The sequence below is a fragment of the Citrus sinensis genome, chromosome 3 (genome assembly GCF_022201045.2).
Source record: "Citrus sinensis cultivar Valencia sweet orange chromosome 3, DVS_A1.0, whole genome shotgun sequence".
In the NCBI taxonomy this organism is placed as follows: Eukaryota; Viridiplantae; Streptophyta; class Magnoliopsida; order Sapindales; family Rutaceae; genus Citrus; species Citrus sinensis.
Genome location: NC_068558.1, coordinates 37,519,928 through 37,536,736, shown reverse-complemented (window position 1 = coordinate 37,536,736; position 16,809 = coordinate 37,519,928). Strand labels below are relative to the sequence as shown.

General features: G+C 29.2%; 1 protein-coding gene across 2 annotated transcripts in view; it reads left to right on the top strand.

Annotated features, from left to right (window-relative positions):
• Window positions 1-10,262: 10,262 nt before the first annotated feature.
• LOC107176221 (zinc finger BED domain-containing protein RICESLEEPER 1-like) overlaps window positions 10,263-16,809 on the top strand; it is a 58,898-nt gene continuing 52,351 nt past the window's right edge. Inside the window, exons 1-3 of one of the 2 annotated variants that reach the window (XM_052437985.1) lie at window positions 10,263-10,410; window positions 10,593-10,639; window positions 11,285-13,188. In XM_052437985.1, the coding sequence (XP_052293945.1) occupies window positions 10,634-10,639; window positions 11,285-13,108 (1,830 nt within the window). In that variant the 5' untranslated portion in view covers window positions 10,263-10,410; window positions 10,593-10,633 and the 3' untranslated portion in view covers window positions 13,109-13,188. Of the gene's footprint in view, window positions 10,411-10,592; window positions 10,640-11,284; window positions 13,189-16,809 lie in introns of those variants that run through there. The other variant, XM_052437987.1, reaches the window with a different exon arrangement.

Genomic DNA, 16,809 nt, shown 5'->3' with positions numbered 1-16,809 from the left:
TGTGTCATTCCAAATGCTTCCTAATTCTCTAGTCAAACTGGACATCAGAGAATTTCCTCAACTGGAATCCCTGTCCTTTGTTGGCAACCTGACTTCATTGGAAAGACTTGAGCTCCCCAGATGTCCAGTTCTAAGATCTTTACCGGAGAATGGCCTGCCTCCTTCACTTGTGTATCTACGTATCTATTTATGTCCTTATTTAGAGGAAAGGTGCAAAAAGGACAAAGGAGAATATTGGCACTTGGTAGCCGACATACCTTTTGTCAAACTAAATTTCAAACTCGTCTTTGATCCCCGTGAATTTTCTTGAACTATGTTTATTTTCATAACCACCCAGGTACTTCAATTTCAGAACTACACATGAATTCCTTTACGTTCTTGTGTAGTCAAGTGCTCTCTCTGAGATAATGCTTCAGATTTAATCAATCCAAGAATAAAAAATACTAGGATTGATTAATTTGTATAATATTCGTGATAATTCTCAATCTAAAATTACCAAATAAGTGTATATTACGACATCTCAATTTTCTTTTAAAATTTTTTTGCATGGTTATAATTGAATAAGAAAAAAACATAGAATTATCTAGCACAATTTATTGTATATTTCAAATTTTCTCTCATAATAAATTAGTTTAGGCTCTCACAAAACTTAATTAAGGTTCACACAGTGTAATAATTTTACGAGTCTTGGATGACTCACTGACTTGCATCGAAAGATATATTGAATAGCAATTTACTAGATTAACTTGCTTGTGAGTGGATCTCTTTGATTGGGTTAAAAGCTTGATGCAGCAACTAAACAATTAATAATCGAACATAGTTTATCCCTCTAATTAAGAATAAAAATAAAATAAAAATAAAATCTAACAAAAAATTGGAACTTTTTCTTTTAATTTGAAGTCTTAGACTGAGAGGGGGGAGAGATGTTTGTTAATTATAAGAAAGTTTTTACATCTTTTTTTAATTTTCTGATGAATGAGAAATTGAGATCTTTTTCTTTTTTTCACTTATAACAAACTCACTAATACAGTTGATCAATTTGACAACAGTTGCGTGGTACACAATAATAGCATAAACGCGGTAGTTAAAGCACACAAGATTGATGTTGTTAAGTAATTAATTCAGTTTCATAATACCACACAATAATAGCACAAACGCTCATATAAATAAAATTTGAAGTAACACAACTTGCACATATATAATTTTTGACACAACATTTACCCGCCAAACCCAAATGATAACATGGCCGCCTTATTTTGAAACTTTGATCTTACATATCAAGATCGACAGAAGCTAACATATTTGTTAAGAAATGAAATGACAGCGTAGCCAGCTGTTACTTTAATGAGCTCGACGATTTCTTCACTGAAATTGCTGACGCCCAAGTTGCAAACTTAAGCTCCTCAGAGTATGCGACTGTAGTAGTGGCCAAGACGAACACAGTGGCAGCAACAATAACAGCAACTTTCTCCAGCACTTTGGATGCAAAGGTAAGCTTGTTGTGGACAATAAGATTTGAAACAAAGAGGGAAAGAAAGATGAGTGATGTGGCAAATGAAAGCACATAGAATGAAGGAGAAAGTTCTGATTGAACTTGCGCAAACAATTTAGCAAATCCAAGCGCTGATGTAAAGCAAAATGCTATGATCACATGCTGCCATTCAGGGACTTTAGTGGCTTCGTCCATTGTGGGTTAATTAAGTGAAAATGTGTTGTTCGTAACTGCAGTTTCCCCCTATTTCAAAAATGCTTGATGAGCATACATATGTATATACTGTTGCTATTTATAGACAGGTCTTGTGGGGTGGGATTTTTCTAAGTTCCGAGTTTAGAAAAACTTTCGTCCCCGGTAGGTGTATATTTATATTAAATTTTAATTAACTTATTAGTTAACGTGTAGAATAAGATAATGTTATCTATCAATTTTGACTATTTGGGACAAAACGTTTCAGATTCTGGTTTCTCTTTGATTTCTCGAGATGTATGTGACCCATTAAAAGAAAAATGATGATACGATGGACTTTGTCCAAAGGAAAGAATATTTTAAGCTCTTAACCTTTATGCTTTTGGATTCGATCACCATGTTCGAATTGATGTCGTTTGTGCCCCCAGACTTAAGTACTGCTCCTTATTAATTTACTACTTTTCAAGCATATGTATGAATATTATTATGAATAAATTTAGGCTATGTCTAATACAATTTTTTAAATAAAATTTATTTAAATAAAGCTTTTGTTAGTAAATCTTTTAGAAATAGAGTTTTTACTTAAAAAAATTTAATTGTTTGATTGTTAATAATAATTTTTATTAAAAATTATAAAATCACTTTAATAGATAAGATTTTTAAAATTATGTTATAAAAAGAATAAAATAAGATTATCAAATAAGTAGAAGATATTTTGAATATTTTAATATTTAAAAAAAACTTTCAAACTTTATTTCGAAAAACATAAAAATTGATTTTTTTCTAATAGAAGTAAAATAACTTGTTTAAGATTTAAAAATTTTACTAAAAAATAACAAAATAACAACAAAATTTTTAATAAAAACTTATGAGATTAAATATGAGAGCACCCAAAACTTTTCTTGTCCGATTCAAATTCGTCTTGAACAAAAAGTTTCACTCAGAATAAGAAAAATTTGGTCCAACTAAGCGGCGTCACTCTATATTTTCGGATTTTTCTCACATGTCCGAAAGTAGAAAACTTTTGTGCCAGCTGTGTGTTTATGTGTCTTTGTGTACTTTTTAATTTAACATTATGTATAATAAATGGTCCAAGTCCAACGGATGTTGAAAATCCGCAGTACTTTTTGTTCCGTCTCCATTGAGTTTGGTAATGACTCTAAAACTTTGTCCCATTGAATTCTTATTTTATTCTGTTTATATGGCATGATAAAAAATAGTAAAATTTAATTCTTATTTTACTTAGTATAATGAGTTGGATCTGCTTTTAAGTTCGTCGAACATTTTAATACATTTAGCTCCTTTTACCAAACATTCAGTTGACCAACTAAAATTCAATAAACAACCCAATAACTCTGAATAAAATCAGTATTATACAAATAAGATTTACCAGATAAAACTCAAGTGGTCAGTGCCAGATTATAATCAAACAAATTTTGTTGAAGCACTGCAAAATAATCCATTTGATGTGAAGTATTGGTGTTTAACAACTAACTCCAACAGAATTGAATTAAGTCTTAATCATCCAACTAATGATTTATTAATTGAATCACAGTGATTAGAAAATGAAAATAACTCTAAAATGAAGTTTTTTACACTTGTAAACGTGTATAACATAACGATTAAATATTTTTCTCACAACCCTTAAATAGACCACGCAGTTTAATTAATTTAGTTGTGACTACTATCTGTTTAGGCAACATATTCAAAGAAATAATAAACACAACTAGATTGCCACTTTCCCGTACAAGCCATTACAATAAGATAATTACAATGAATTTATATCATTTTATAAAATTACGTATTAATATTAAGTTTGAACAACTAATTTATTCAATTATTCTTGTAATATATTTTTTTCTTTTCTGCATTTTAGTAATCTCTGACCATTTGAGCTTACTTTGAGATAAGTTTAATTTAACAATTTTACCCTTATAATATAAAAAGACTAAATTACTCCAAGAAATATGCATTACTGTAGCTTATAATTTAGGCATTTAGTTTTGTGTTTTATAATATACTATGTATTAAATAAACTTTAGAAATTTTCAATTCCTCACATGTTATAAATACATTGTGTTCTTAGTTGAATATTAATTATCATACTAATAAAGTAGTATTTATATATCATTTAGATACAATAAATTTTGTATAAAAAATTATTGAAGTTAAAATAATTTTTAGATATTTCGATACTTTTATCTTATGAAGGTAAAATAGTCATATCAAAATTTATATTGAAACAATTTTAGTGGCTAAATATAATAAAAAATAATTAAAAGAAAAAGAATGAAGATGAATTTAACTGATTAATTCTTCAAACTTCTCTATTTGAATTTTTAAAAATAATGCAAACTTTGTTGTAACAATTTTCTTTAAATGGGATGGGCTAATAAAGTTATGAGTAAAATAAGTTTGTAAAACTCGATGCCTCCGGATGTGAAGGAAAAATGAGTAAAATTTATAACGCAGTAAAACTCATTCTTTTGACATTGAACTGAGTTGAAATTGAACTTAAATGCGTCAATTCTCATTTTAGATTAACTTTTAAATTTTCGTAAAATTAAAAAAAGATTTAATAAGTAAAACATGAAAACCAAAGTTTGAATGTCACGTCTTAAATTAATAAATAAATTAAAAAAGAAAACATGTTGTCATCAATTGCCCACATAGCCATGTTTTAAAATAAACAACAAAAAAAACTTTATGCTCAAGTAAGAGTTCGTTTGGGCCAAAATTTAATAGAATTTTGAGTAGAATGGATAAACAACAACAAATACACTTCATGGTCATGTTATATATATATATATATATATATATATAGAGTTTGTTTGGGCTAAATTTTTAAGGTAATGTTTGGTTTGAAGAAGAGTAAGGAAATGAGAGGAGAGAAAAGTGAAAGAAATGAGAGGAGAGTATATTGAAATTCTTTTTAATGTTTGATTTGTTACAAAATTATATAAAGAAATGATATATCTTAATTTTCATTTGGACAATTTCACCCTTTAGTGTTGAACTTTCAATATTTACCATAAATATAATTCAAAAAATTAAACAATAAATTATTTAATCTACTACATAAATAATTAATTAAAAATTAGTTTAAGTAATATAATTATATTTATAATTAAACTCTATTAAAAAAATTATTAACATAATTTTATTTTAAAATTAGTTTAATTTAATTTTTCTAAATAAATTATGACATAATACAAATAATTTCTTAATTAATATATCATAATTTTTAATTTTTATTTCAACAACAACAAAAAATACAGTTGTCGCCGCCGCCATTGGAGCCGCCGCGTCTCGCCGCCATCCACCACCATACCATGTCATTTCAACTCTAGAATTATATGAAAATTATCAGAACCTGACGATCTATATATGGAAACAACTTATTTGGCCGAAATACTTGATGTTTGTCCGGATCTGATATAGTTAGAAAGTTTTCTAATTTCTTTTAATTGGATTTGAGGAAGATGAATTCATTTTTTCACTTTTATGATGGTATAATGACGTTTATCGTCGGCCGGCGACTTCAACGGTACCGGCGGTGACGGTCCACGCGCGAGTGTTGGCGGCGGAGGCGGCGGTCCGGCACTATTAAATGTGTATATCTATTTTTTTTAATTTAATGAAATAAATAAAGTGATTTTATTAAATTGTTTAAATCATTGCTTTAACTTTTATTAATATAAAATTAATTATCTATATATTAAATTGATAAAATAAAATTAAAAATAATAATTATTTGATAATATTAAATAAGTTAATAAAAGATTGAATGGGTAATTTTGGATGTTTTGACTTCCAATATGAGAGGAATTCAAATTCATCATTTTTAATATGGAATCTAAATTGCACATTATGATGTATACTAAATTATAATAGAAATTAAATTCTTATAAATTATGGTAAATCAAATAAAAGAAATAAAAAAAAATTGAATTACTTTCCTTTCTCCCTTCCTCTCCTTCCAACCAAACATTGAGATAAAAAGAAAAATTTGAGGAGTAATGGTTTTGAGCTCAAGTTGAGAATGCGCTATAACTATTAAATATGGCCTAATTAATTAAATGGATCTTCCAAATTTCTACGTGGAATTTTGGATATTCGAATGAACAGATATTTAAACTAACGATGCTCCTATGGTTGGTGGAAGGGAAAATTTTTGGTGGAACGAAAAATATGAGGGAAAAAAAGGATAAATGAATGTGTGAATTATAAAAAGAATTAAAATAAAAATTTATCGAAACATTTATTTTGTTTTCAATTTGAATAGGATAGCTTTGAATTTATGTAGTAATTGTAAGGATGTTTATGAAATTGTATTAAAAAGATAAAATTTATTACTAAAATCAAATTTTAAAAAACTTTTCTCACGGTATTTTTCAAAACTATGATAGGGGCTGATTTCATAAGTTTTTTTATACTAAAATTAACTTTTAAGTTCTTAAAATTATTTTTAAACATTCAAAAGTAACGTCAAACCATCATTTTTTACTATTAATTTGTAGTATTCACATTAACTTTTTGATTATAGTGTTTCGGTTTCTTTTAAGTCTACTCATCCATAGAGAACAAAAAGAAAAGAAAAGGAAAAAAATGAAAATGATAAGTAAGAACTCCATCGGAGCTTCGAAGGCTCTGTTTATATTTACAAAGTATATTGAGTGCTCGTTACATGCTTTAGAACTATTTTTTTTTTGTTGGCACTATGCTTTTGCACCAATTTAGTAAGTCTTTTATGTTATTTTAATTTTTCAATTTTAGTTGAATTTGTCTAAATTGTTTGAGTAGCATTTTGATTAGTCTCATCTCTTGTACAATATAGATATATAGAGATACCAGTTTACATAAACTCTCAATAGAATCATTTCATAATTAATTCTTAAATAACGACAGAATCACAAATTATTTATATAAATTAATATAATGTAAAAATTTTGAATAAAAAACTCAATTAATAGAAATAGTTATAAAAATCATGTGGTATTTTTTCAATTAATACTTCTATGCCAGCTATAAGTTCATAAAAAAATTGATGGTTGTTTATCCATTATTTTAGATTTTAAAAAAAAAACTCATCTAAAGTACTGATTACTTAGAAATATATTTAAAAAAAAAAGGGGGAAACAAACAAAAGGTAAGCAAAAGAAATCACGGGAGTAAAAGGTGGCCTACATGAGGAAATTGCGAGGAAAGAACAAGTGGCCCCATTTCAGTCATCTTATCTCATTAGCCTTTTGGACCATATTGTCAGGCAGCTTATGGCTCATTAATTTCTTCGGAGCTTCGAAGACTTTTAAATAAAGAAATCTATATATATATATATATATATATATATATATATATATCCACTTACACACTGAGAGCTCACAAGATAGAATAGAACCAGTTCTCTGATAGAAGAGGGGGAGGTACAGCCATGAATTAAAAAAACAAAAAAAAAATGTAAACCGAGGGTCCAAAATATAATTTTCTTATTTAAAAGGTTAAATTATAGTTAGGACCCTTATTTTTTGGGTAATTTTTAAAAACCTCCTCTGAGGTTTGGGCTTGTTGCAAGTAGATGGCGAGAATTTGTTTATTTGTAAAAAATCCCCTACCGTCAGTTAACTTTAACATTGACCGTTAGTTGACTGTGCAAAGATAATATTACCTTTAACAACAGTTTGTAGACGGAAATAACTAAAAAAAAAATTAAAATTGCCCAAAAAAAGCCCACCAACTTTTTTTTTTTTTTAGCGTGCCTAAAAAAGCCCACGTGCCTAGCGTGCTTTATTCAAGCCCACGTGCCTGACGTGCTTTTTTAAGCCCACCAACATAATAATAATAATAATATTCACAATCATAATCATATTAATTTTTATTAAGAGAGCAATTAACATTTTATTATTAGTTTATCACAATTTCACAACTATATATTTTATTTCACAATAATCAATCATAATTCATAACACAACAATACATAAATTTAATTAAATTTAATTCCATAGATCATAATAATAATTAATTAAAATTAAAAATACAATCCTCGAATAATCATTACAATAAGTCATAACTACGAAATATTAATATAACAAATCATAGATCACAACTTACAAGTTACAACTACAAAACACGAACTACGATCAATTGACGAATAACAAGCACGAAAAAAATATTTATTAATCACAATTAACTAAGTTATGATTTAATATTAATATGAAAAATATTTCATATGAAAAATATTTTATTATTAATTTTGTAAAAAAATTTATTTTTTATTTATAATTTATAAATTTATGATATTTATAACCTTATTTATTAAAATCATGATATTTAATTATTTACTTATTCATTTAATAAATTATAAACATAAATAAATAATTAAATAAATATCATAAATAAAATTAAATATCATAAATAACATTATTCATTTAATAAATATCATAAATAAAATTATGATATTTATAATTTTATTTATTAAAATCATGATATTTACTTATTCATTTAATAAATTATAAACATAAAAGATTAGAATATTTATTTAAACTAAGATTTAATGATTTAAATTAATTTTTAAAAGTCTATGCTAAAAAATATATTAAAACATTTAATTTCAAGATATTGTACTTTAATTTCATAACATTTTATATTTACTTTTTGTTAAAAAAATTTACTTAGATATATTTTGGCCCACGTGCTATTAATGGCTCACGGGCCGCGTGCTAGCCCACTAATGAACCGTGCTTATTACGTGCTTTTTCGCGTGCCGTGCTTTGGCCCATCTCTAATCGTGCCGTGCTTTAAGGCCCGCGTGCCTAAAATTCTAAGCCCGGCACGGCCCACGTGCGTGCCGTGCCGTGCCTCGTGCCTCACCGAAACGTGCTCGTGCCGTGCCGTGCCCGTGCCGTGCCACGTGCCGCCCGGCCCATTGGCCATCTTTACACATCTCATTTCTCTAGCTTTTTAGCACTACTCAAATGACAAAAAGTAGAAGAGATTGAAAAAAATTAAAAGATTTTAAAAAAGAACCTGAAAGACTGAAACTACTTCTGAAACAGAATATTCCATGGTGAAAAACAAATATTCCGATTTCAATCATATTTACTATAACTTCCAATAACCAAATAAAATCGAACCCCCACAATGCATGTGGGGGTGTTTCCTTCCTCAAATAAAATTGAGTGGAGGCAATCTGCTTCCTTACTCCAGTGCGAGGAGTAGACATCCCTCGAATATTTGAGAGGGTTAAAATCTGGCAGTGCTCCATTAGATTTGATGTATGTTGGTCCCATTTATAGTCTGATTTGTACATATCAGTTATATTCTCATGTAATATGAGTTGTAATCTGAACAATAGTCTCATGTAATCAAAAAAAAAAAAAACCAAACATCCCTACAGTTTTTTTCAATAGTCACGTAGATTTATATAGTTTTAAGAATGTACACAAAATTATATTCCTAAACCTTTTTTTTGGGGGTTAATTTAGATGGAGCTCAGACATTTTGGCGCATTTAATTTATAATGATCGGCATTTAGTGAAGGAAAAATGAACGAAATTTAAAACACAATAAAACCCCCTCTTTTTACAATGAACTGGGCTGAAACTGAACTTGAATGCCCGAATTCTTATTTTCTATTAATTTTTAAAATAAAAAAATTTTAATAAGTAAAACATGAAAACCCAAAATTTTAAATTTTCTCACATCTTAAATTAATAAATAGATATAAAAAAAAACGTGTTGCCGTCTGGCCACAGCCGCCATTTTTTTTTTTAATAAACAAAAACAAAAACAATTTTCGGTCAAGTTAGAGTTCGTTTGGAGTTTGGACCAAATTTTAATGGAATTTGAGATAGAATGGAATAAACAATAACAAGAATTCGTTTGGGCCAAGTTTGGTGGAATTTTGAGATAGAATTGAATAAACAATAACAAAGACACTTTATGGTCAAGTTAGCGTGTGTTTGGGCCAAATTTTTAAGAGAATCTCGAGGTAAAAAGGAAAATTTGAGGAGTAATATTTTTTACCTCAAGTGGAGAATGTGCTATAACTATTAAATTCGATCTAATCAATTCAATGGATCTTACAAATTTCTAAGGGCAATCTCGGATTAGTCGAATAGAATCGATTTTTAAACCGACGATGCTCCTATGGTTGCTGGAAGAGAAAAATTTTGATGGAACGAAAAATATGAAAAAATTATATAATTAAAATCCAATTAATAAAAATAATTATATAAATCATGTAGAGTTTATTCAGTTAATACTTTTACGCCACATATTAGTTTATAAAAAAAAAATTTGATTGTTGCTTATCCTTTATTTTAGATTAAAAAAAAAAAACTTATCTAAAGTACTGATTACTTAGAATTAAGAAAAACAAAAAAAAAACAAAAGCAAAAACAAAGAGAAGGTAAGCGGAAAAAAACAAGTGATCCCATTTTAATCAGCTTTTGTCATTAGCTTTGTGGTCCATATTGTCATTCATTATAGACTTTTAATAGTGCTCATTTACTTCTTCGGAGCTTCGAAGACTTTTATATTCGGAGATTCGAAGACTTTTATATAAATAGATTTATACATATGTATCGACATACACATTGAAAGCTCACGAGATAGAACCAGTTCCCTGATTGAAGAGATAAGAGGTTGGAACTTGGAAGGAGAACGACAACTAATAAAGCAGGATCTGCAGCTCTTATTCAATTGTATCAGCAACTAATTACTGTCAAGTAAGCATTTTGTTTTTATTTTGTTTCATTTTATCATATCTTTAATTGTTTTATTATTATTATTAGTATTAGTATTATTATTATTGAGTTATAAACACACACACTTTAATTTGTTTTGTTAATTGAAACAAAAAAGAGTGAATTTGATGTGGTAACGGGTATGTTATCTGTTTGTTTTGCAGGCTGTGAATTCAAGTTTTTAACTGGTAACACTCTACTGGCCATGGAGGTGCGTATGTCTTGCTCTATAGATTAATAAAAAAATTAATTGATTAATTATAGAAATAAAAGTAAGTAAACAGAGAATGCTTAATTAAATCTAAGAGAATGCTTACATCTTATTTTCTTTCATACCTTTATTTATTTATTTGTTTGTTGGTGTGGAAAAATTAACGGCATTAGCATGGTGAGAAAAATTGATAACGAAATCTAAATCAAATTTTTGCTCTGTTTTTCATTCCCTGAACAAATTATAAATTTGAATTTTGAGCAGTGGATTATAAGATTTTTGTTTGCGGGCGCGCGAATTTATCGTTTGGATCAGTCGTTAAATTTAGATTTTTCACAAAACTTTGCTCAGAAATCTAATAATAATTCATATATTCAATTTTATTTAGATGGCGTCTTTGCGTACAATTGATTCAAAATTATCCAATTAGTTGTATGTATCTTTGACAAATCACTAATTAAAATCTCAAGTGCAGATTAATTGATATGTTTTGTTTTACCTCTGTACGTCCGTGTATCAGATAATTAAATTGGTAAACTTAATTGATTAATTAAAGTTAATGCAATGAATCCTTATCTTATTTGAGAATTGTTAACTGTTAATGCAATGAATCCTTATCTTATTTGAGAATTGTTAACTATGTAGGGAGATCCGAATGTAGGAAGCTCATCATCATCAGCTATTAAGAAAAGGAAAAAGCCTTCACCGGTTTGGAATGAGATGATAAAGTACCCAGACGCAGATGGAAAACTGAAGGCCGAATGCAAACATTGTAAGAAGACGTTTGACGCTGACAGCAAGAAAGGAACCACACATCTCAAGAATCATTTAGATAGATGCCCTGCTAACCCTAAGAGAAAAAGTGGATCTGATGGTCGTGATGGGGATGATCAACATCAATCACTATCCCCATCAATCAAAACAAAAGAGTTAGCCAGTCTTATTAAAGAAAAATCTGTTCGTGGTGTGATCAAACACTTCTCTAGTGATCAGGAACGGATGAATTGGCCGGATTGTCCGGATTTGGATCCACGGGTGTTAAACTCGAGAAAGGATGAAATACTCCAACTCTACCAAGAAGAGAAGGAAAAACTTTGCCAATTTCTTAATAACCTCTCTTGTCGTTTCACTTTACAACTTGTTTGCCGCAACAGAGGTATGGATGATATGGATGATGGATGTCTCTTGGTAGTAAACTATATTGATGATAGTTGGGAACGGCAGAGCAAGATTATTAGTTGGGAACGGCAGAGCAAGATTATTAGTTTTTGGCACTGTCCTCGTGATCATATCAAGAATTTCACAGAAGCTGTGAAACAATCATGTATGGATTGGAAGATCGACATGAATATATGCTCTCTAGTTCTTTCTCTTGAAATTGATACAGCAGACGGTCTGTATAACGAAATTGGAAAGATGGAAAGTTGGTTTAGTCAACGACGTTCACTTCCTTTTGCCGGGTGCCTACTTAGTACGTATTATTTAAGGGATTATGTTGGTAGCGTATTGAAATCCGAAGATTACGTGGGGGATGGGATACGGTCCATAAAGGAGTGTGCTGCTTATGTGCAAAACAAGTCAACATCAGATAAACTAATTCAGTTGGACGGTGCCGTAAGATTAGCGATTTCCATGCTCGATTATGGTCCTCCTGTCTGGGGTTTCGGGTATTTTCAGTCTGCAGTGGACGTGAAAGAAGTATTTTCAGCGCTGGAGCAATTCGATTCCGAGTTTAGGTCAATTAATTTAAGTAAACAAAAATGGGATGAGGTAACTGCCACGTACGAGCATTTGAAACTCTTGGAGGATGTTAGTATCAGCATCTCGTGGGAGAGACGTGATATTCCAATAATTGTAGATCTTCCGTACGTGCATAAGATATTAAAGGATCGATGCAACCACACAATTGAAGATTGTCTTTTATGCCAAAAAGTGATGAAGGGAGCTATTGATCTATTTTTTAGCAAAAATTATTCGGTTAGAGTTATTGCAGTAATTCTTGACCCACGGCTCAAAATGGATGGTCTGCAACTTCGTTACAAAGAGATTTATGGCAGTGATGCTGATAGATACCTTGAGAAAGTGAATAAAGATTTTAGAGACGTTTATGATGCATATGCAGCAACCGCCTCCAGCAATTCAAAGTCATATGAAATGCTAGACGCCATGGGGAGGCCTTCATCACCAAAATCAGAACTTGATCTGTATATGAAAGAGCTTAAAGTACCAGCAGTCAAAAAGTTTGACAAACTAGCTTGGTGGCGTGGCAATGCTCCATTCTATCCGACCCTCGCAAGAATGGCTCGTGATTACTTAGCATTAGAAATAACTACTGCTGATGCCGCTGCCAAGCATGCCTTGTTTGCCCTGATCCATGACGTAGACTGTATTTATCAATTTCCTGGAATACCCGAGATAATAACGCCTTTGCTATTGTTAAAAGGATTTTTGAGTAGCCCTGAAAATTAGCGGTTATTTATGACTGCGTTTGCATTTGTACAACATTATTCCTATTTATATTATACATATGGTAAATGTTCTTTACATCATATAGTTTGTAAAATATCTCATTAGTACATCTTTGCTTTTCAATTTTTTTGGCTCAATTTGACAGATTTTATCCCTTATAAATATGGATAATTCAAATAAACCATATAAATAATTTTGAATTATTTAAACTATGAATGATTAACAAAAAAAAGAAGAGAAAATCATTTTAAAGACAGATACGTTTCCTATATACATGAAACTTGTAATTTAAATGGCTAACAATAAGTTGACTTTGTCTTTTCCTACCAACATTTCAGTTTCTGAAGTCATCAAATTCATCAATTATCTTCTTCTTAATAGTGTTAGTTTTGCACAACTAACATATTTAATACTTTTTTTTTGGTTAATTTTATTTATAACTAATAGAATTTAATATAATTAATAGAATTTAATCCAATTAGGAAATAGGACCGTCTTTAAGTATTCACAAACTAGTCAGTCACCTTATGTCTCATATCATTGAAAAGCTTCATTTTTTAGTATTTTCAATTTTTCATAATAATACTTGAATTAATAATTTTTTTAAATTACATACAGTTCGAAAAGTAATAATTATCCTACAATAAAGATACTTTTATATAAATTCTATATTTAATAATCTTAATATTAGAGGACTATAATTATAATATTGTCTAACCAGTTCATCAATTATTATTTTTTTAACAAATCATTAAATTCTTTATCTTTCCATTTAAAAAGAAAATTTAATTATTTAACGATGAAAAATACTTTGCGCTCTTCTATCGGTTGAATTGAATGACTTCTTCCCATTTCACCTGGGTTCCAAACGTGGCCCTGACTTGTCATTTCCTGATTATTTTATTTCATTCTTCTGCTTCTGGCGTTGGGAAATGGGAATAGCCAGTTTTGTACTAATAAACTAGTCATTTCCCCTTAGCCTATTATTATTCTAAAATACTAATAAACTAGGGTTCCAATAAAAAAAATCGCTTATTTACTAATTAATACTACGCTAAGGTTTCGAGATCAAACTATATATGAAACATGTTACCAAATCAAATTTAAGGATTGGATTGATTAAAAGTTCACGAGTTAGGATTTAGGATCATTTGTAGATTAAATTTAATTATGTAAATTTATGAACATAAATTGAGAAGACAAATTAAATTAATTTTGTAATAAATGAAGAAAATAGATTTTTAAGTCTATTTAATTGAATATTGGTATACTGGGCTAGTGGCTATTGATAACTGCAGGGGCGGATTCATATTGCGGCCTGAGGGGACTCAAGTGATGAAAAAAAATCATTTAAGTTTAGTTAAGTTTTCATTCAGGTCCCCACTAGACTGCACTCTGGCCCCCAATATATTTACACTTTCCTCACATCCAAAATTTTGAAATACAAATTTAAAGAATTGGGCTTTGCAAACTTGAATATAGCCCATAAATATTAATATTAATTTAACTGTTAATGGTCCACAAACTCAATAAAATTTGTAAAGATATATCGAAGTCTGATAAATCTTTTAAATTTATTATTGTTTAAAATTAATTTCATAGTATTATTGAATAAGCCCTAAACCAAAGAATATGCTGTCTACACACCTGCTTTATTGGAAAAATATACATAGATTTTTATATTTTATCATATCAAAAAACAATTTGGGAGAAAAAAGGAAAAGTAAATGAAAATAAATCATCTGCGTGCTGCTTAACCAATGTGCTTGTCTTATCATCTTTAGGTTTGCAGCGTGTGCGAGGACATGATTGAAGGGTGGCTATTACTATTAGGGAGATCCAAATGTAAGACATTAATTTATTTTCTAATTGAAAATTAAAAAAGAGAATCGGTTGAAGCCAGCTCAAAAACACACGAAAACATATATGTTTCCTAAATACATGAATACATGGAAACTTGTAATTTAAATGGCTAACAAAAAAGCATATCTTGTCTCTTCCCTGTGGAATATTTTAGTCACAATCATAAATTATCGATAATAATTATATTTCTAACAATCAGATTCTTCTTGATGAACTAAGAACTTTATCCGCAAAAATAAATAAATAAATAATCTACACATAAGTTGGAGAACTGACAGATTCTAATACTTTATCTTTTTTTTTTCTTAATTTTATTGATAATCAACATAATCTAATCCAACTAGAACTAATTAACATAATATTTATCATTACCTAAACTTTCGGGTCAAACAATGAAATACAAAAGCCTATCATAATTTCAAACCAATTGCACGTAGGAACGAGTGAGAATTGATTTATTTTATTAGTGTTAATGAAAAAGTGGAGAATTTTTGGGTGTGATGGAAGCATGTATTATTTATAAAATTGAGGGTGTCGACCTTGCAACAACAATCTATGTGAAGGCAGCATAACTACTAGTGATTTGTGGACTTTGTGTCGTTCCATCTTCAAAAATTGTTTATGCTTTAATCGGAAAAGTATTTTGAGCTACCTAGTTAGGCCAAACAATGAGTTGTACGTGTTAAATATTAATGTCGGTTAATTGATGCATTTAAACACATGATTTCTCTTCTTCTTTTCTTTTTTTCCCACTCTTCAGTATAAAAAACAAATCTTTAAAAAAAAAAAGTTAAAAAATAAAACTCACAACGCACAAGCACACATCTCTGATTAGCCTTGATCCGAATAAAATTCAATCTCTTAAAGATGAATTTACATAAATGGTGATCTTTTCTATACTAATTTTTTTATAATCTTCAGTCATACGTACATTTTTACATTATACGGTCAAGATTTAATTATTTATATATTCTTATCTAATAACTACCACTCATGTTAAATATTAATGTCGGTCAAGAGTTGTACGTGTTAAATATTAATGTCGCTTAATTGATGCATTTAAACACATGATTTCTCTTCTTCTTTTCCTTTTTTTTCCCACTCTTCAGTATAAAAAACACATCTTTAAAAAAAAGTTAAAAAATAAAACTCACAATGCACAAGCACACATCTCTAATTAGCCTTGACCCGAATAAAATTCAATTTTAAAGATGAATTTATATAAATATACTAATTTTTTTATAATATTCAGTCATACGTACATTTTTACATTGTACGGTCGAGATTTAATTATCTATATATTCTTATCTAATAACTACCACTCATACCTTTTAAAAATCAACAAAAAAACATTAGATGAGCATTGGTCCTTAATCAAGCTATACTTGAAAAAATACTGTAAATTTCTTTTCTTTGCCAACGTATCTCTAAAGGTGAAGTTCCATGATCAAGGGCTTTAACGCAATTTCTCCAATATTGAACTTTTAGTCCAATTTTAGGCAGATTTGGGTTTACAGTTGGCCTCATTAATCTAGTGGAGTGTAAGCTGGAGACAATTTGATTACTGAAGTCCAATGAAGCCAACTGTACTCAACTGCTTTGCTTCTGCTCTGTCCCAATTCAGGTGTTTGGTGCGAACCTCAACTAGATTTCTTCTCTGGTACTCTACTGTATTAGTGGAGGTCATGATGGATAATCATTTGAATTTTTCACATTCCAATACTGTAATCCAAAATGTTTGAAAGGATAAATGTATAATATAATGATCATATTATGGTAGGAAATTGCTCAATATAATCAAAAGATTTTTTTTAAAGGATAACTACACACTGCCCCTT